A 21,630-nucleotide genomic window follows, 5' to 3' on the forward strand; every position below is an offset into this window, starting at 1 on the left:
TTACTTGCTTGTATGATGAGCCATTTTATAAAATAGAATTCGGTAGCTTCTTCCAATATGGCAACAGAACTTGTAGCATGTTATGGGGCATCAATTCTTGGAATATGGATGCATAATTTAATCACAAGGTTGCATATTATTGGTTTTGAAAGACTATTAAAGTTGTGACAATAAGTAAGAAATGTTATATTTCAACAACAAAAGTTATATTAAGTCAAAATGTAATGGAGACAAGTTTCCTTATGTTAACATGAGAGTAAAAATCAATATATATATATATATATATATATATATATATATATATAGCACGTCTAGAGAAACTCCACAATAACAGATCTTGTCACGAAGGAATTAACTCTCAAGGTCTTTCATGAGCATATTGCACACGTTGGTGTGCTATTTTGTTTTAATCGAAGTTTTATTGGTATTTTATGTTTTGTTTACGAACAATTATGTTTTTTCTGTACATAATTAAGAATTAGGTTAACTCAATTATTAGTTGAACTTATTTGAAGGTTGATCTCACTTCAAGCTGAATAAGAACTCTTAAGAAATCTATTTTGATTTAAAAAAACACACATTCAAGTTTAATTTATGTTGTTTAATTAGACATCTATATGCGAAAATTGATAGGTTTAGTTTCGTAAATTTTAACTCATATTATTTAAGGATACAAACATCATGATAACATATATTAACGTGTTTATATAGTTATATATACATTTAGGTATTCATGGTCTAGCGGGAGATTGTTAGGTATTTTTGGTAACCATTTTAATTAAACGTATACTAGTTGTGAGACCCATGTATTTTTGGTAACCATTTTAGGTTTGAACCGGTTTGAAGGCAATTCAGTTCCGAGTTGACTCAATCCGAACATGTTTTAAAACCGATCCTGTTTGTGGACATGTAGGTTTAATACACATTTACAAATTTTCCAATTATGCAACATATTGTCTTTTATACGCAATTTTAAAATATATATATATATATATATATATATATATATATATATATATATATATATATATATATATATATATATATATATATATTAGGACCAAATTTAAAAACAGAACAATAGCGTAAATTATAGAATTGTAATACATGATTACATACCAAATGGTCAATGGCGTATGGAGTGACCATCTCATATGAGAGGTCGGGAGTTCAAGTCTCGTTGGAGACATAGATGGTCAATTAAAAGTAGATTAGTTAGTTTGCCGTTTCAAAAATTAAAAAAAAAAGTATATTTTGTTAAAAAAAATTAAAAAATAAAATTTATTACATTAATTGAAAAGAAAAAATAGAAGCCCCTTAGTTAAGCGTGTGCATCTAAAACCTTTAATCTATTAACAATATCATCATAACCAATATAATTGCAGTGATATATTAGTTTTCGATAAATTACAAGGTTAAGAGAACTAGTTTCTCAACTTTTGAAAAGACAGAAACCCCACTCTTCCCTTGCTACAACAAATGAAACCGAAACCAACCCACCACACTCAGAATTCAGTTCATGCCATGAATTCGAGCATTGAGCCTTCGAAGCCAAACCGAATGTAGTATCATATGGAAAACATCATACCTCTTCGGTGGGTGATTAACCTCAAAATGTCTTTTTACTTGTTTACCCCTTCTCTGCATTCTTAGATACTGCCTCGTCGAAATCCCCATCAAGATTTTCTTGAGGTTAGGAATGTCATCGACATCAACTATGACAGCAAACGATCTCCAATTCAAAATGTCACTAAACGGTGCAACATAATGGTCTTTAATGAGTACAGGAACACAGCCTGTGTAAAGTGCTTCAACCATTCGCGGACTAGCCACCTCATAGCCACTAGGAGAGATGCAATACCTACTTTGCCTTAGCATGTCCATATATGAAACACCCTTTGGAAGGTATGTGTGGACTTGTATGTCGGGGTCCTTGTTTTCCCAATGCTCTAAGAGAATCGGTCTTATGGGGCCATGGACCCCACCAGCAAAGAATGCCAAGACACGCCGCTGCCTGGGGGATGGCCCACCAACTAGACCGTGCATTGTGCCATCCCGGAGCAAAATTTCCGGGATGGAAACGTCTTTCGATGGCTTGAATCCTTCTGAGGTGTTTGCATTGCATAGTGCCCGAATCGAGTTTGTAAACAGATTTGGAACAGCCTTGGAGAGCTCGGGCCCCTGACATGAGTTTATAACAAAAGGTTCAATTTTTTAATACATAATGAACATTCACCTAGATGGTAAATGCAAGAAATAGTAATGTATATTCATTTAGGTGTGTTATAGCATTCTACTTTGTTTATTGGGTTAATCTCAAAAAATACCTTATATTTTGTGCTTTTTCTAGATTAAACCTCAAATGTATCTTTTGTCTGAAAAAAAACCTTCTATTTTTTCATTTTCTCCAATTTGGCCCTTTTAGTCATTTTTATCCCAAAAAAAATGTAAAATGTGAGGTTATTTTCGAGAAAAACTAAAAATGTTGAGGGTTTATTTGGATGCATGTAGAAGGGTGAAGGTTTTTTTTTTGGAAAAAAAATAGAAATTTGAGAGTTTTCCTAAAAAAATGAAAAATACTAAGTCTTTTTCATGCAAAAAAACAAATTTGAGGTTTAATCCGAAAAACAACACATAATATAAGGTCTTTTTTAGATTAACCCTTGTTTATTTTTATTAAAGCATTATAGTTTAATTTTTTTGTTAATAGGACATTATACTTTGAAAAATCTTACCGATTATAGAAGTAAAAATTGCTTTGTATCCAGATTAATTGGTATAACAACATTTTTCAAAGTACTTGTAATGGAAAGAAATGAAAGTGGGATTCTATAATAAACAAATCCATGAAAGTATACTAATATTTCTAGCATTTTAACTCTATAAAAGAGTAAGATTGTATTACTTACCCAATCATGGCAAGCAACAATGAAGTGATCGGCACCAAGGCTCCTGTTCCAGAAAGGGTGTTTGGATGCTACAAGCTCGACATAATCTTTGACTGTTCGCTTCATTGGACGCCAATGGTCTTGAGATTTGCGATCCAATATGAAGCGGACCATCATGGTTGAACTGATCGGAAGGAAAAATATGTGGGCTTTTTCGGGATCCCATGTTCGAAACTTGGATGTTTCCATTTGGAAAATAAAGTTGCCTTCCATTGCATATATACTCTTGCAAGGACCATTATGAAATATTGGTGGTTCTCCTTCTTCATAGACATATACTTTGAGCATTTTTTCCATTTCCAAATAGCTCCTGCAATCAAAAGAAAATTCACTACCATGTTGTATTAACTAAAAAACAAGTTGGTTATGATTGTAGTAACCCAATATGTCCAAATCAACTCGTAAGATATTATCTCAATACCAATTGGTTTGTTAATATCAAGCTATCCCTGTGTTCAAATCAACCTTTATCGAGTTTAATAAAAAAAGTAAATGAAAGTAGATATGAATACATACTTGTGGAAGACAGAGGCATTCCAATATATTGGACCATATGGTACATACTCGGGATCATTCATTTGGTTACCATTTCTTGCTTCTTTAATGGCAGCTCGAGCTTGCACAAGGCTAGCTTCAAGTTTATATAATCCAGAAAAGTTTCTCTGAACTTCCACAATTGTACTTGGATCATGGGTTTCATTTGTTGATATGAACATTTCTGTACCATTTAACATTGTAGCAAAGTTGTCCTCTTCCATCGTAACATTCTGTTCAACAATATGTATCAGTTGCATACTTAAATTTGCCAATAGAACTTCGTATATCCTACACATTTATGCGTAATCAATCTAAGTTTGACAAGTAATATGTATACCATTTCGATGAAAGATGTGTTTTCTAATGTTCATTTGAAAATATCAATCACATACTTATACCTACTGACTTGAGTTTGCACTCAAGTAAGTTAGTGCACTATGCACCCTATACTATGTAGCAGACATGTATTAATGTTAAGTTTGCACTCCAATACATAAAAGAATGAACAAGTAACACCAAGAGATGAATATTAGGGTAAGAAAGATAGCACGGGCGGACCTAGGAATACATCTAAGTGGAGGCAAACTCAAAATAACAAGAATGTCATACTATCACTTCTTCAATAATTAATCAAATACAACAAATAGTTATTTACTAGTTCTTCAGCAACACAACCACCTTTATAATTTTGGGAATAAGAAAGATTTCTCACATAGGTTTCATGGTTTTAGTGACCCGAAGGTGAAACCAAGGAACCAAAATCATATTTACATATGTTTAGGCTTACTAGCAATACCAATTGGCTAATTTAATTTTGAGAGAAAAAAAAAATTACATTTGTAGTGTCCAATGAAACTTTATTATTATGGTAACATTTGTTTTTGAATTTAGTTATTTTACTTTTGCTAAGTTTATTGTATGATATTATATAAAATATTAACAATCTCTACTCATAGTTTTTAATTTTTTTTCCTACTCTTTTTGTTTTCAAATTTTGAAAATTGACAAGAATTTTAGAAATTATTTTACAAATGCATAGGAACAATTAATTGGTTGGTCCGTTAACCCGTTTTTCGTGTAAGTTTAGGTTCAAAACATCATCAAACCAATACATCAATCTGGTTAATATTTAAAAACATAGTTTCAGTTAATGAAAAATGAGCATGTGGTACCTAAAGCACCTCTTTCTATATTTATGTAAAACAAATATTTTCTTATTACATAGGTATAACAAGTAGTTATAACAGTCGAGCGCACATTGCTCTAGAGTGTGGCCCTAGGCGGTCCATCATTTAAAGTACGAGAGAGATTCCCTTAACGTATATTTCTATATTACATATATTATATTTAAATAATGACTCTAATGACTGTCAAATAGTCATGCCCCCAACCAACATAAATAAAGGATTGATCGCATGGTTATGGAAGTATTACTAGTTAATAACTTGTTGGTTAGATAAAAATTGCTAACCGTTAAATTTAATGCCTAAAAACTAGTTAGGATTTTTAGTAGCTAGGGATTGTTAAATATCAAAATGCTAATTTAAATTAATGTTTGTTGAAAAAAAATGTTATTTGTTATATGTTAGCAATTAATATGTAAGCTTGAGTTTGTTGAAATATGACTTTTGGTGTTGATAGTTACCTATTAGTAATTAATGGTTACATATAGTTTGTTGAAAATCAAAATCTAAGGGTATACAAGAATCTTTATTTAAAATTATGTTTATTGAAAATTAATTGGTAAATGATTTAATTACCTATTGTATATAAGGTATGTTTGAAAAAACTAGCTCTACTCTGTAAATTATAAATTGTAAATTGTAAACTGTTATAAGATTAAAGTTGATAATAGATAGTTGTAGTTTTTATTTGCATAGAAGTGTTCACTAAAAGATGTTGTAACCTTTTAAAATGAGCAAAATAACATAAAACATAAAACCTAAATGTTTCTAAAAGTTCTCAAAATGTCCTTGAAGTACCTTGTGGATTAGGAGTTTTTTGTTCAAATTATAAATTTTAAGCTCATACTCACAAAAGGAAATTTTTTCTGAAAAGTTTAAAACTCCTAAAAAACACTCAAATATGATAAGGTTTATATGCAAAATTCTTTTATAAGCAAGAAATAAAATAGGCAGTATCTTATTCTTAATGGTCTTATACATAACCTACTAATGTGACAAATCGACAACCACTACCCAAAATCAACCTTCATTCCTAGGTGAAGTAACAAATAACTAATTGAACTCTTTAAAAAAAAAAAAAAAAAAAAAAAAAAAAAAAAAAAAAAAAAAAAAAAAAAGTAACTAATTGAAAAAATCCACAACGATTGTCCAAAACCAACCCCAGTGCCTAGGAAAAATGAAAAATAGTTTGAAGTTTTATGGATTCCCAAAATGTATATATATATATATATATATATATATATATATATATATATATATATATATATATATATATATATATATATATATATATATATATATATCCCTAATAAGGGATAACAATGCAACTCTTCTTTGCATATGAAAATTTGCCAAACCAACCTGTTTTACTTACCTACCCTCAAATACATAGGATAAAAGTTTTCTAACAATGATTTAAAACAAAGGTCCCCTAAGCCCCCTTTGGGAACCTCTTTGCATGTGCACATAAATAGAATCGTTTACTTGTTTCAAAATATACAATAATTTAGATTATGTTATATTCTATAAATGCTAATTTTAATTTTAATGTTTTGGTTGGATATTGATAATGTGGAATTATTTATCTACCCTCAAATACATATGATAAATGTTTTCTAATAATGATTTTGGTCAGAAATAGTTATTAGACATGTAAACAGATGTTAATATATTGAATTCTAACATATTCGAATATGATTATGTTAAATTCAAGATATGAATTTCAATTTTTATTGATTATATATTGGTTGTAATAACAATGGAATTTGATTAACTCAAAAGCATTTATATGAAAGAGGAAGTCATAAACTTTTAACTTTAAAAATTATTGAAGGTACAAATAAGTGATAACAACCATTGAAGGAATATACCTAATATAAAAATGAAGACATTTTCAAAGATAGATTCCCAAACGAAAATCACTTTGGAAGTTACTTAAAATTGTAGAATTGAGATGTTAAAAGCTTTTTTGTTTGGCAATGGTACGTGCAAAGCCATGTGTATATGTGTGCAATTAATCTAGTTCTCAATGGGCAAATTTGTAAATTAGCAAACATATATACTCACTTAAGGAATTTTGCATTTTTTTTTGGACAATTAAACTGAACAAGTGATCGAGAACATATTAAGTGTCATCACCTTAATTCTTTAAGAACTATACTACCCGTCTTTTATATATTGTAATCTCAAAACATATTAGTATATCCACATAGATTTTCAAAACTCGAAATATTCCTTGTTAAAAGTAATTGAAGAGTATTTGCATCTGAGTATATACGGGTTTGAATTCGTGTGTTTAACAAGGAATATTAACTTGAATATAATTATATTAATGAGTCCATACTTGGATTTTTGGGTAAAGGATGCAAGAGTTTGATCCTAATTTTTAGATAGTTGTTACTAATTCTGAATTATAAATGTAATTAGTCAACTTCAAATGTCGAAAGATGATCCTAGTCTGAAGGATGGAAAGCTGGTCAATATCTCCCCATTAATCATTTTCTTAAAATGAGAGCAAAAAGTGGTGAAATTTACAAAGTAATTATAACATTTTCTTCTTTATTACATGAACCTTATACTAAAATATTAAAACAATTCTCAGCCATAAATCATAATTACAAATTACAATAATCAAACCGCGGCAAAATTAGGCACATAAATTAAATAGAAACTGGGCTACGTTTATGTAAAGATATTGACTTCGGTAGATCAAATTAAAGAGCATAATTTCCAAATGAAGATCACTACCAATCAAATCTAAATTTTAAATAAAAATGGAAAATAGAATCAAGAACAAATTAACTGCATGCAGACTAAAAGTAAAGTCGATCATTCCCAAAACAAGAATAATCAAATAGAAGAGGTGAGAGAAAGTACATACAGGTTGTTGCATGTCCATGTCTTCTTCGAGAGTAATTGTTGGTGAAGAAGAAGAAGAAGGAGATGGGGCCTCAGCCATCTGGCCACCACCGCCATCCGCCGTCCACCGCCAGTCCAACCCACCAAGATTTTCCGATGAAACAGGTCCCGGTTCTGCAGAATCATCTTCGGTTACAGAAGAAACCCCACTGTAAAAATTAACAAACCTAATATCCCAGTTTGATTTCTTCAAAGCCATAAACCCGAAAATTAACACCAGTGGCATTATAATCAACCATAAGATCTTCCCAGACGATGAATTCCGCCATGAACCCATCTCGTCTCTCTCTTCTCTAGAGAATCCAATTTTTGGTTTTGAATATCATGTAAAGATTCATCTGAAATCTGTAAGAAGACGAAGATGTCTGAGTGTGTGTGTTTTAGAGGGTGTTTTGTGTGTGTGGAATAAGACTGTTCTAAAGTTTTGCATGTATACGTGTTGGAATTTGTCAGCTAACATTGGTAACTGGTCTTTGGTTATTTACATTCGTACCCTTGGGCCTTTGCGAACGTGATACCTTCCCAAAAAAAAATGCTCCATGTTTCAAAAACACAATAAATAGAGTTTCATATAACAAACATTCTATAACAGATTTTAATTAATTATTAATATCAAAAGGCTTTTAATACAATCAAACATAAAAGCCATTTTTTACTATTTCGTAATGTTAGAATAAAATGTTTATAGTTTTTTAAAATAAAATAAAACATTTGAATTATTTTGAACAAGAGAAAGTAAAACCTTTTTATTAATTACGCCTAAAAATGTTGACATTTTTTTCTTAATACAATCAAGAGTTTTTAGTTTACCTATTACTAATTATAAATTACAAATCGACATTAATATATAACTTTAATTCCTTAAAAAAATTTGTTTTTTATTAATAACATTTTATATATCCATTTAATAATCAAATGTATGTTTTTAAAGTTTAATATCAATATTATTAACGATTTTTATTATAGATTATGTGTTAATTACCATTAAGGCATTAAATTAGTTTATTAGAGGTTTTGATCAATTCCTAGGTAAATGAGTCAATCTATACCCTAGGTAAAATGAGAACCTATACCTTATACTATATACGGATGTTGGGTGTCCTTGTACTAACGATATGTGTAACGACGTAAATTTTCAAAACAATTTTTCATTTTTCGAATAACATAAATATCATTTAACATTCTCAAATCTCATGTTCAACAATTGTCTTCAAAATAAAACATATCCCAAGATCACAAATAAAATCCTCTGTCTGTGTATACGGATCATGCTGACGTCTTTCCACGATCGTCACTAGTACCTGAAACACATAACACTGTAAGCATAAATGTTTAGTGAGTTCCCCAAAATATCACATACAACACATATTAGCCACTCGAGGCTATAACTCTGTATGACCCTCTAGTCAATGTGTCTCAGTGGGACCCTCCAGTCCCATAACTCTGTGGACCCTCTGGTCCTAACTCTGTGGACCTTTCGGTCCTAACTCTATAAACTCTCAATCACACATAGCACAGAATCACATAGATATCACATCATATAATAGCATACACCATACTCTGTCACATAACTCTAATTAGCACTGTAGGTAAAGTAGAGTGAGAAGACTCACATCAGGTAACTCGGTAAATCTCGAACTCGGTAATACTGGTCTAGCCTCCGCCTAATCACATGGAACAATTACTCTAATCAATACAACTCTCAAAGGCTAGACTAATCCCTCTCTAAGTTCTCTCAAAAGGGTAAAAGACCATTTTACCCCTCTTATGGCTCAAAGATCCAATCATTGACTAAACCCTAAAAGTCAACAAAAGTCAACCCTCCGGGTTACGCTACGCATACCAAATCTGTATGTTGGGCGTACCCGGCGACTTCATAGGATCGGGGAACGTGACCTCCTACGTTGCGCGTACTGGGATTACGCCCCGCGTAACTCCCAGTTTCATAATCCTTTTGATTTTGGGTCTTAAATGGTTAAGACATATACCCAAACTTCAGATCTGACTTCTCTAAGGTCACTTAATCCATAAAGTTGAAACCTTTAAGCCTTTGCATGGCTGTAAAGGTCACTAATCACTCTAACACCTTTCCTCATCCCTCATAAAGCCTAGATCTCAAGCATGGTTTAATATTCACATCCAAGATTGGATTTTTATGAACCCTCAACTCATAATACTCTGAAATATAGTAGATCTAAGCTTATGGAGACCTTTTGCTCATAAAGTCTCCACCTTGGGACCAAAAACCCTAAAAAATGGTCCATGAAGCACAAATTAACAATAACAAGGAAAGCTCTGAGCTTTTTACCTTCAAGTGAAGCTCATCCCTCTGTAGAACTCAGATCCAAGCTTGCACTCCAACTTCTAGCCTTCACAAGAACCTCCTCTTCTTCTTCACCAACACACAAAGGCACTTTTAGCTCAAGAACACTCACACACAAGCTTAGAACGAAGGTTGGCTCTCTCTTAGGGTTTCACTCTCTCAAATGGTGGCCGAGGATAAGGCCATAACTTTCTTTATATAGGGCTCAAGTCTCATTTAGGGTTTTGAGTCTGGACCCGCTACGCCCAGTGTAGCCTAAGGTACGCCCAATGTATCGGGTGGATTCCGCGTCCAAAACACGCCCATGAGTACGCGCAGCGTACTCATTTTCCATGATCTAATTTTAAGGGCTAAACAAGACAACTTAGAAAGAAGGAAGGGTTAAATAGATATACCTGAATTTCGGGATGTTACAATTCTCCCCCACTAGAACCAGACTTCGCCCTCGAAGTCTCATGTCGCAAACAACTCCGGATGCTACTCCCGCATCTCTGACTCCGTCTCCCAAGTCCGCTCGGACCCTCTCCGATGTTGCCACTAGACCTGAACCAGGGGCACCTCCTTGTTCCTTAGAACCTTGATCTTTCGATCCATAATCGTGATTGGCCTCTCAACATAATTCAGGCTCGCATCCACCTAAATGTCCTCTAGCGGTACAACTGTTGTCTCGTCGGCAATACACTTCCTCAACTGAGACATGTGGAAGGTATCATGAATCTGGCTCAGCTCCGCAGGTAGCTCCAAACTGTATGCTACCCTGCCCACCCTAGCGGTCACCCTGAAAGGACCAATGTACCGGGGTCCCAACTTTCCCCTCTTCTGGAATTGGATCACTCCTTTCCAAGGAGACACCTTCAGCAGTACAAAGTCTCCCACCTGGAACTCGAGCTCGGAATGTCGCCTATCCACATAACTCTTCTAGCGAATCTGAGTTGTCAACAACCTCTTTCTGACCTGTTGTATCTGCTTTGTCGTCTGAAGCACTATCTCAGTGCTGCCCATCACTCGTTGCCCTACCTCTCCCCAGCAGATGGGAGCCTGACACCTCCTTCCATACAACAACTCGAAGGGAGGCATACCAATACTCGAATGGTGGTTGTTGTTATAGGAAAACTCAGCCAACGGCAAATACGTGTCCCAACTTCCTCCGAAGTCCAACACACATGCTCGAAGCTTGTCCTCGAGCGTCTGAATCGTCCGCTCACTCTGTCCATTCGTATGTGGGTGGTAAGCGGTACTGAAATGCAGTCTTGTGCCCAACTCCTCATGGAACTTCTTCCATAACCTGGAAGTGAAACGTACATCTCGATCTGACACAATCAATATGGACACTCCATGCTGTGATACCACCTCTCTCACATATAACTCTGACAGCCTCTCAGCGGAAGAGCTCTCACTGATAGCAAGAAAGTGAGCGCTCTTCGTCAGTCGGTCGACGATCACCCAAATTGCATCGACACCCCTCGCGGTCCTCGGCAATTTGGTGATAAAATCCATAGAAATATGTTCCCACTTCCACTAGGGAATCTCAAGTGGCTGCAACTTGCCATGCGGACGCTGGTGCTCAGCCTTAACCTTGCGACAGGTCAAGCACCTCTCAACGAACCACGCAATATCCCTTTTCATATAGGGCCACCAGTAGTCTCTTTTCAGATCTAAATACATCTTAGTGGCCCCGGGATGGATCGAGAACATCGATCTATGCGCCTCCTCCATCAGAATGGTACGTGCCCTGCCCACGAACGGCACCAAAATCCAACCCTGAAAGGTCATAAGCCCTCGGCTATCGGTAACGAACTCAGATATCTGCCCGATCACCCGCTCTCTCTTGCGGTTCTCCGGTCTCACAGCCTCTGCCTGGGCCCCTCGAATGGTATCCAACACCGGAGTCATCACTGTCAACCTCATACAAATGTCCCGTAACGGGGCACTCTCCGCCCTACGGCTCAGGGCATCAGCTACCACGTTATCCTTGCCCAGGTGGTATAGGATCTCACAATCATAATCATTTACCACATCCAACCATCTCCCCTGGCACATATTTAGGTTGGGTTGATCCATCAAACACTTCAAGCTCTTGTGGTCCGTGTATATGGTACACTGAACCCCATACAAATAGTGACGCCAGATCTTGAGGGCGGACACCACGGCCCCCAACTCCAAATCATGGGTGGGATATCTCACCTCGTGAGGCTTCAGCTGCCTCAATGTGTACGTTATCACGTGCCCTATCTACATAAGCATCGCACCCAAACCCGATATCGATGCGTCACAATACACCACAAGATCCTCCATCCCCTACGGAAGGGATAACACTGGGGCCTCGCATAATCTCTGGCGAAGAGTCTCAAATGAGGCATGTTTCTCCAGACCCCATCTAAAAGGCACGCCCTTCTAGGTCAAACTGGCGAGAGGAACGACAATCTTGGAGAAATCCTTGATAAATCTCTGATAATAGCCGTCCAACTCCAGAAAACTCCTAATCTTGGTAGGGGATCTTGGCACCTCCTAATTCATCACCACCTCAATCTTGGCCAGGTCGACCAATATCCCATTCTGATTAACGAGATGCCCCAAGAACTGGACCTCTCGTAACCAAAAATCACACTTGGAGAATTTGGCGTAAAGTCTCTCCGATCTCAAAACTCTGAGAATCTCTCTCAAATGCTCCTCATGCTGCTCTCGGGATCTCGAGTACACAAATATATCATCGATGAACACGATCACCGATCGATCCAACATCAGCCTGCACAACCGGTTCATGAGATCCATGAACGTTGTCGGTGCATCGGTGAGCCCAAAAGGCATCACCATGAACTCGTAATGCCCATAACGAGTCCTGAATGCCGTCTTCTGGATATCCTCATCCCGCACTCTCATCCGATGATATCCCGACCTCAAATCAATCTTGGAGAACCAAGACATTCCCTGCAACTGATCGAACAGATCATCGATCCTCGGTAAGGGGTAACAGTTCTTGACCGTCAACTTGTTCAACTCCCAGTAATCAATAAACATCCAGTGTGAACCATCCTTTTTCTTGACAGAAAGGATCGACGCTCCCCACGGCGAGCTACTCGGTCGAAAAAACCCCTTCCCCAGTAGCCCCTGAAGCTGTGAGGATAACTCCTGCATCTCTGGCGGCGCAAGGCGATAAGGTACCTTGGAAATAGGCGTTGCTCCCGGGACTAAATCGATACGAAACTCCACGTGCCTCTCGGGAGGCACACCCGGAAACTCCTCGGGGAAAACGTCCGGGAACTCTCGCACTATTGGTATATCACCAACTGAACTCGGCCTCTCCACGGCCACTCGTGTGTCCATCACATACGCTACAAACCCACTACAGCCCTGCTGTAGACTCTGCCTCGCTCTAGCAGCCGAACAAAACTCTGACCCTGAACAGGTACCCTCGCCGTACATCGTAAGTACTCCCCCACTAGGGTCTCGTATGGTCACCAGCTATCGCTCACAGTCAATAACCACTCCAAACCTACTCAACCAGTCCATGCCTACTATAACACAGGCATCCCCATCGCAATCGGAACCAAATCTATCGGAAACTCAACACCGAAGATCTCGAGTACACATCCTCGAATCACCTCAGTGGCATATACCGCTCGCTAGTTAGCTATGGAAACTCGTAGAGGTCGACTCAACGCCTCTCGACAGATACTGATGTGCTGACTAAAGGCTAACGACATAAAAGATCGACTCGCACCCAAGTCAAATAACACCAAAATAAGTACAGAGTTCACAAGAAAAGTACCTATGCATATCACAATATAAGCACAATATCTCAAACTCAAAATAAATAGATGAAAGAGTACATACCAGCCACAACATCGGGCGTTGCGCGGACCTCCTCTGCTGTCAACTGGAAGGCTCTCCCGCAAGCCTTTGGTGCCTCGGCCTTCACTGGCCGACTCTCCGTAGCTTGTACAGCAGCAGGGGCAGATCCCTGAGGTGCTCCCTATGCTGACCCCCACAGTTGTCGACACTCGGCCTTCCGATGGCCAGTCTGGTTACAGTGGAAGCACACTGCAAATCCCTTGGGGCAATCCTTAGCCATGTACCCCTCCTTGCCACACTTGTAGCAAGACCCTGCTCGACAAATGCCCTCGTGGCTCTTGCCGCACTTGCCACAAGTGCGGCCCTTCTGGTTCCCTGATCTCGAATCGGCGGGCTTTGCCCGCTTGGCTGGCAGCTTGGACTGTTCCGGTCGCCGATCCCTCCCCTGAGACTCCGCCTCTTCCCTGGCCTGAGTCTCGAGCTCAATCTCCCTCTTCCGAGCATTTACCTGAAGCTCGGCAAATGTCCGATACGTCGAGTTCGCCACAAACTCGCGAATGTCTCTCCTCAATATACTCAGATATCGACTCATGCGTCCCTGCTTCGTAGACACATGCTCAGGGCAAAACATCGCCCTCTCGTGAAACATGCTGGTAATCGTAGTAACATAATCAGTATACTGCTTGAGGCTCAAGAACTCATGGGCCAACCGTTCCCTTTCCACCAGGGGAACGTACTCATCTCGAAACATAGCTGTGAACCTCTCCCAGGTCACCGCGGCAAGCTCTGTGGAAGTGAAGTGCGATGTCACAAACTTCCACTAGTCCTTCGCTCCCAAGCGAAGCTGGTTCAGTACGAACCATACCCTCGGATGCTCCAGACATGAACATGTGTAGAAGAACCCCTCAATGTCAGAGATCCATCTCATCGCATCTATCGGATCCTGAGTCAACCCTTCAACCTCTAGTGGCTTCGTGTTACTGAACTCTCAGAACAGCAACGATTCACCCCCTGCGGCCTGGCAGCAGCAACAACAGCATCAGTAAGAGCAGCGTGCTGCTCATCAAAAGTCTCGATCATCGTGGTCTTGAATCTTGATAGACCCAAACATCTCTGGTATCTCAGCTCGAATGGCCGCAACCACCTCCTCATGAATCAACATGCGGATCTCCTCATCACTGACACTGCTGCTCTTAGGCGTGTGGTGTGTCCCAACCATGATGCCTTTGAAATATAACAAAGAAATATCAGAGACTCGCTCGAGTGTACTCACACTCGATAACTCAACCCTACTTGCTCCCTAATACCCTAAGGATTCTTACTTGGACTACGCACTGATCCGGTGTCTTCAGTAGCACGGTCCCTATACTACCATTCACACCGCATCAGTATTCACCCCAAGTCCTCCTCCTAGGATCCCAGATCACAAGTACTCTAATCTTGTTATGCACATGCTACTCTCCAGAAGACCTCTCGTAATCTCCTCGCTGCTACCTACTCACTCTCAGGCATCTCACAGCAGTAGTAATCTCGTAGGCTAAGGCATCACAAATCAAGCCACTCTAGTCCTAATATGAGTACCTAGCCTACTCTAGCATGCATAACATATCGTATCATATCTCATAACACATAATGTAAGGGTATTTTGGGAAATCACCGTTCGAGCGCTGGCAGACCGTACACACTGCTCTGTTCTGCTTGTTTCAAAACCTTTTTCTCTTTTAGAAAAATCGTTTTATTGTGAAAAAAAATTCAAATCCTCAGTTTGAGTTCAAATACGCCCAAAGGTGCATCCGAATCCCTCAAACCAAGGCTCTTATACCAACTTGTAATGTAGTAAATTTTCAAAACAATTTTTCATTTTTCGAATAACATAAATATAGATATTTATGTTGCTAGTACCTGAAACACATAATACATAACACTGTAAGCATAAATGCTTAGTGAGTTCCCCAAAATACCACATACAACACATATTAGCCACTCGAGGCTATAACTCTGTATGACCCTCTAGTCAAAGTGTCTCAGTGGGACCCTCCAGTCCCATAACTTTGTGGACCCTCTGGTCCTAACTCTGTGAACCTTTCGGTCCTAACTCTGTAAACTCTCAATCACACATAACACAGAATCACATAGATATAACATCATATAATAGCATACAACATACTTTGTCACATAACTCTAATTAGCACTCTAGGTAAAGTAGAGTGAGAAAACTCACCTTGGGTAACTCGGTAATACTGGTCTAGCCTCCGCCTAATCACATGGAACAATTACTCTAATCAATACAACTCTCAAAGGCTAGACTAATCCCTCTCTAAGTTCTCTCAGAAGGATAAAAGACCATTTTAACCCTCTTATGGCTCAAAGATCCAATCATTGACTAAACCCTAAAAGTCAACAAAAGTCAACCCTCCGGGTTACGCTGCACGTACCAAATCTATACGCTGGGCGTACCCGGCGACTTCATAGGATTAGGGAACGTGACCCCCTACGTTGTGCGTATTGGGATTACGCCCCGCGTAACTCCCAGTTTCATAATCCTTTTGATTTTGGGTCTTAAATGGTTAAGACATAAACCCAAAATGTTGGATTAGTGTCTAAGCCCGTAACCATATTTGGTAAGTACTTGACCCGGTTGTGCATGGTCCTTTTGGGTTGCCTTCACCAAAGCAACTTGACTGGAGAAATTAAATAGAGACATAGGTTATTATGATTTATTAATATGTTATAAGAATAATATATTAAAGGAAAAATCATATTTTTTTAATTAATATTGGTCAATAATTATTAGGAATTAATTTTGTGATCAATTGTAATTAATTAAACTAGAGGGGCTGAATTGTAATTATGTGATAGTTGAAAAATAGGGCAATGATTATCCTTGTTAAAGGATGGACGAATTCAAGGATAATGATATCCTTGAAATCGTCCAAGGTCCAAGAGATAAGGGCTTTTCAAGGCTTATCTTATGATTGCTTGGTGGGCAAGCAACTGGATAAGGATAAGGACTGAAACCCTAATCTCAACCATATATAAAGATCCCTAGGCCTTGAGAATTGGTGTACATGCTTCTAAGAGGTCCCAAGGCCGATTTTTACCTCTCCTCCTCTCTCTCCATAGCTTCTCCAATTACTTGTGGTGTTTGTGAGCCATTAGAGGCACTACACTTGTGGTGCTTGCTTTCAAGATTTAGGGTTTGAAGATTTAAGTTGTTATTACAATATAACAACAAGAGGTATGTAATCTAACCTTATATATTAATTTCGAAAATAGAATTGTACATTAGGGTTTTATTCTTGTGTTCATAATGTTGTGTATCTAATAGTGAAAACATAGATCCAAATCTAGGGTTGCATGCACATATAGGATTGTTTGTATAAAACCCATCAGTGGTATCAGAGCCTTTGGTTAACTTGTTTTCAATTAGCATTATACAATTGTATGAACTTGACAAATTAGGGTTTATAGCCAATAAACCCTAGGAGGCATGAAATTTCGAGATTAGGGTTTCCTAACCCTAATTTGCGAAAATTATAGAAAGGTTTTTTGAATCCTTTCCATTAATCCAAGATTTTGAAATCTAGGGTTTGCAAACCCTAAGATTTCGATATTAGCCTCCTTCCCCAAGATAAGATCCTAAATTTTAGGTATTTGGATAATCTCATATCTTGTAATTATCCTTTAATAGTTAAATATGGTAATTAAAGATATTGAATTATCCCATCCTTATTTTCAAAAATTAAAGAGGGATTTAAGGGATTAGGATAACTTAAATGTTTAAATGGTAATTATCCTTATGATTTAGATAATCCCTTATGATTTGATAATTTAAATTAATAGTTTAATTTAAGATAATTATTAAATCAAGAGTTTAAATATTTAAAATTTTAATTTAAATGGTATTAAATTTCAAAAATTTTAAATTGAAGATTAAAACCCTAGTATTTTGAAATGTTTAAAATACACCCTATACTATTATATTATTACAAGCTTAATAAATATATATGTATAATTAAAATGCTAGTCTTACCGTTAGTAGGCCTCATTCACGAAGCCGATCTATAAGGTGGGTATAAGCTTGCTGCCTATAAAATGGCGCTTAATGGGTGTACACTCACACCCACCGCTTACTTGACTGGTGGAGGGTCGTTAGCTGAACGGGTAGGATAGGGCAATCCTATCTTCATTAATAAGTATAATGAATCCATATAAAGTAACTAAACATTTTTTACAAAATTCTCAATCCTAGTTACTTTAGGAAAAGTGAATTGATGCAATCCCATGAAATTACACTTTGCACCCTTGCTAAGAAGTTAGTGGAGCGTGTGTGGTTTACCGGCACACTAATTGGTTCTAAGCAAAGGTGGCAAAGGGTGATTCATTGTTTATCATAGTTCGATGGAGCGTGTGTGGTTTACCGGCACGTCGAATAGGTGATTGTCACAATGAAAGCACCATGTAGATTTGCATGGTTATTCACACCCACTTTGTGATCCTCGGCATCCCAGTCACAAACGAGAGGGGCAGATCGAGATTTAAACATGCCATTGAAAAGTTCAATGAATCTCCAAGAAAATCTAGGAATTCTCAATACATTTAGAACTTAAGCTTATGTTTTTCATGGTGAAGAATTAGTGAATCGTCATTCACTTACCTCCAAATTATTTGCTTGTTAGATTACGGCATCCCTTTTCTAATATGTAAATAATGTTGTTGAGTCCTAGCTCTAATTTTTCATTTTGGGTGTTTAATTAGGGATTCAATTCTAATCAACTTTGTCTTTTCTATTTGTAGATGTCAAACGCGAACAACGTTGCTGCTAACTCATTCACGTTAATGAGTCTTTGCCAAAAGGTGACTTTCGACGGAACAAACTTTAGCGAATGGATAAGATACATTTGCACGATTACGCGCTACGAGGACAAAGAGTATGTCCTCGACAAAAAGCTCGAGAAGATCAATCCAGAAGTCGCCACTCCCGGTGAAATGGCTGTCTTTGAGACCCACGAACGTGATGCAACGAAAGTACATTGCATCATGATAGCCACTATGAACCAAGAATTCCAAAAGTCCTATGAGCATGTATCCGTATGAAATGCATCAAGACTTAATGGAGAGATATCATCAAAGCGCGAGACAAGAGCGCTATGAGATCATCACAAATATGATCACCGCCAAGATGGGAAGTGGAGAATCTCTTACCGTGCACTTGAAAAAGATGCAAAGATATGTTGATCGTCTTCGCAAGTTAAATGTTAACTTTAGGGAGGATTTGGCCATCGACATTGTTCTTCACTCCTTGCCCTCATGCTACAAGCAATTTAGGATGACCTACCACATGAAAAAGGAAGAGGTCACCATAAGCAAACTCCAAGGGCTCCTAAGGACTGCTGAGAGCAACCTCAAGGAAAAGTCTGTTGCACCAACTCCCGCTCCACCCGCTGCTCCTGTTTTGGCAATTGGGCAAAGAAAGGGCAAGAAGAGGAAGGCTCCGTCAAAGAGCCACCATAAGGGAAAGTCCCAAGATGGTTCCTCTTCTAGTGGGACCAAAGATGGCCCTGCTAAGCCTAACTCTAACCCAAAAGAGGCAGAGTGCCACTATTGCCACAAAATAGGGCATTGGAAGAGAAGGTGCCCGGAATATTTGCAAGCCATCAAGGATTGGAATATCAAGCCGTCTTTCGTAGGTATTTACACAATTAAATCTAATAATTCATCTCATGCTATTTCTTGGGTTATTGATACAGGATGTGATTACCACATTTGTTCTGATTTGCAGGGACTAAGTAGATATAGGGATGCGGAGCATGGAAGAATAAATCTAATCATGGGAAACAGAAGATTGTCGCCTGTCACCAAGATTGAAGTGTATTCTGTAGTGCTTAGTAATGGATTATGTTTAGATTTAAATAATTGTTGCTATTCTCCAGATATGTCAAGAAACATCATTTCATTTCATGGTTTGTTTAGACAAGGATTTAGATATTCGTTTAGTAATGAGAATGGTTCTATTTATGCTTATCTAAATGGTGTTTTATATTTTGAAGCAATGCCTTGTAATGGAATTTATGAAACTATTATGGTTGTAGATAACCTAGGAAATGATGTATTGTGTATGGATTCTTCCAATAGTATGGATAAATCATGTTTGTGGCATTGTCTTCTTGGACATGTCAACAAGAAACGCATAGCCCAACTCCAAAAGGATGGAGTGTTGGAGTCATTTGACCTTAGGGAAGATGACACGTGCGAATCTTGTTTACTTGGAAAGATGACCAAGTCACCCTTCACTGGCACTTATGAGAGGGGTGAGGGTTTATTGGATCTCATACATACCGATGTATGTGGGCCCTTTAGATCCACCACAAAGGATGGTAACCGCTTCTATGTGACTTTTACCGATGATTATAGTAGATATGGGTATATTTACTTAATCAAGCACAAGTCAGAAACGTTTGAAAAGTTCAAAGAGTTCAAACATGAAGTGGAGAATCAATTGGGCAGGAAAATCAAGATGCTTCGATCCGATCGAGGAGGAGAGTACCTAAGTCTTGAATTCCACGACTATCTCAAGGAATGCGGAATAGTTTCGCAATTGACGCCACCTAGGACACCGTTGTTGAATGGTGTAGCAGAAAGGCATAATCGAACCGTGTTAGACATGGTCCGTTCTATGATGAGTCGTGCTTCACTACCTATCTCATTCTGGGGGTATGCCTTAGAGACTACTGCCCATATCCTTAATCGAGTCCCTACAAAGAAGGTTGCCAAAACACCTCACGAGATATGGATAGGGAAAGCTCCCTCGTTAGCACATATCAAGGTTTGGGGCTGTGAGGTTTTCGTAAGACGAGAGACTCACGACAAGCTCGAACCTCGTACTGAGCGATGTATTTTCATCGGCTACCCATAGAGATCCTTTGGATATCTCTTCTATAGACCAAGTGACAATGTTGTCTTCGTTGCAAGGAAAGGGGTTTTCCAAGAACGAGAACTCATAAACCAAGAAGACAGTGGGAGGCAAATCGATCTTGAAGAGATTCAAGAGTCGAATGATGAAGGAACCTCTACCGCTGGCGCTCAACCCGAAGAGGAAACTCCGGTTGAACCAATTGACGTGTCCTTACCTCTTAGACGTTCCAAAAGAGTTAGAGTTCAACCCCAGTTTTATGGTTTTCGTATTACTACCGAAGGGGACACGTATATTAGTGATGGTACACTAATAAATCTAGATGAACCTAATAGCTATAAGGAAGCCATGGCAGGCCCGGAGTCTGCAAAATGAAAAGAGGCAATGGACAGCGAGATCCAGTCCATGTATGACAACCAAGTTTGGAATTTGGTTGATAATGTGCCCGGACGTAAGACCGTTGGGTGCAAATGGATCTTCAAGATGAAGACCGACGTGGATGGAACGTACACACATATAAAGCGCGATTGGTTGCGAAGGGCTTTACTCAAACTCCCGGAGTTGACTATGATGAGACCTTCTCACTAGTTGCGAAGATAAAGTCTATTAGAGTGATGCTAGCTATTGCCGCATTTCATGATTATGAGATTTAGCAAATGGATGTCAAAACTGCTTTCCTTAATGGGAAGTTGGCTGAGGATGTTTACATGGCTCAGCCAGAGGGTTTTGTCGATCCAAAGCATCCAAATAGAGTGTGTAATCTTGAAAAGTCCATTTATGGACTTAATCAAGCGTCTCGCAGATGGAATCTTTGCTTTGATGAGAAAGTCAAAGAGTTTGGATTTGTACGAAGCGAAAATGAATCATGTGTATATATCAAAGCCAGTGGGAGTATAGTTAGCTTCCTCGTTTTGTATGTTGATGACATACTGCTCATAGGAAACGACATCCCGACTCTACGGGAGGTTAAGTCCTGGCTCGGGAAGTGCTTCGCTATGAAGGACCTCGGAGAGG

General features: G+C 38.2%; 1 protein-coding gene across 1 annotated transcript; it reads right to left on the reverse strand.

Moving 5' to 3' along the window:
• Positions 1-1,313: 1,313 nt before the first annotated feature.
• Positions 1,314-8,069, reverse strand: LOC145086273 (Exostosin family protein). Its single transcript, XM_079024025.1, has 4 exons — positions 7,551-8,069; positions 3,465-3,715; positions 2,910-3,258; positions 1,314-2,181 (listed from the first exon to the last, which is right to left on the reverse strand). Exons 1-4 carry the CDS (start codon positions 7,863-7,865, stop codon positions 1,513-1,515), a joined length of 1,584 nt encoding a protein of 527 aa, XP_078880151.1. The 5' UTR covers positions 7,866-8,069; the 3' UTR covers positions 1,314-1,512.
• Positions 8,070-21,630: the final 13,561 nt, after the last annotated feature.

The sequence above is a fragment of the Lactuca serriola genome, chromosome 2 (assembly GCF_051521515.1).
Source record: "Lactuca serriola cultivar US96UC23 chromosome 2, Lser_US96UC23_V15, whole genome shotgun sequence".
Classification (NCBI taxonomy): Eukaryota; Viridiplantae; Streptophyta; class Magnoliopsida; order Asterales; family Asteraceae; genus Lactuca; species Lactuca serriola.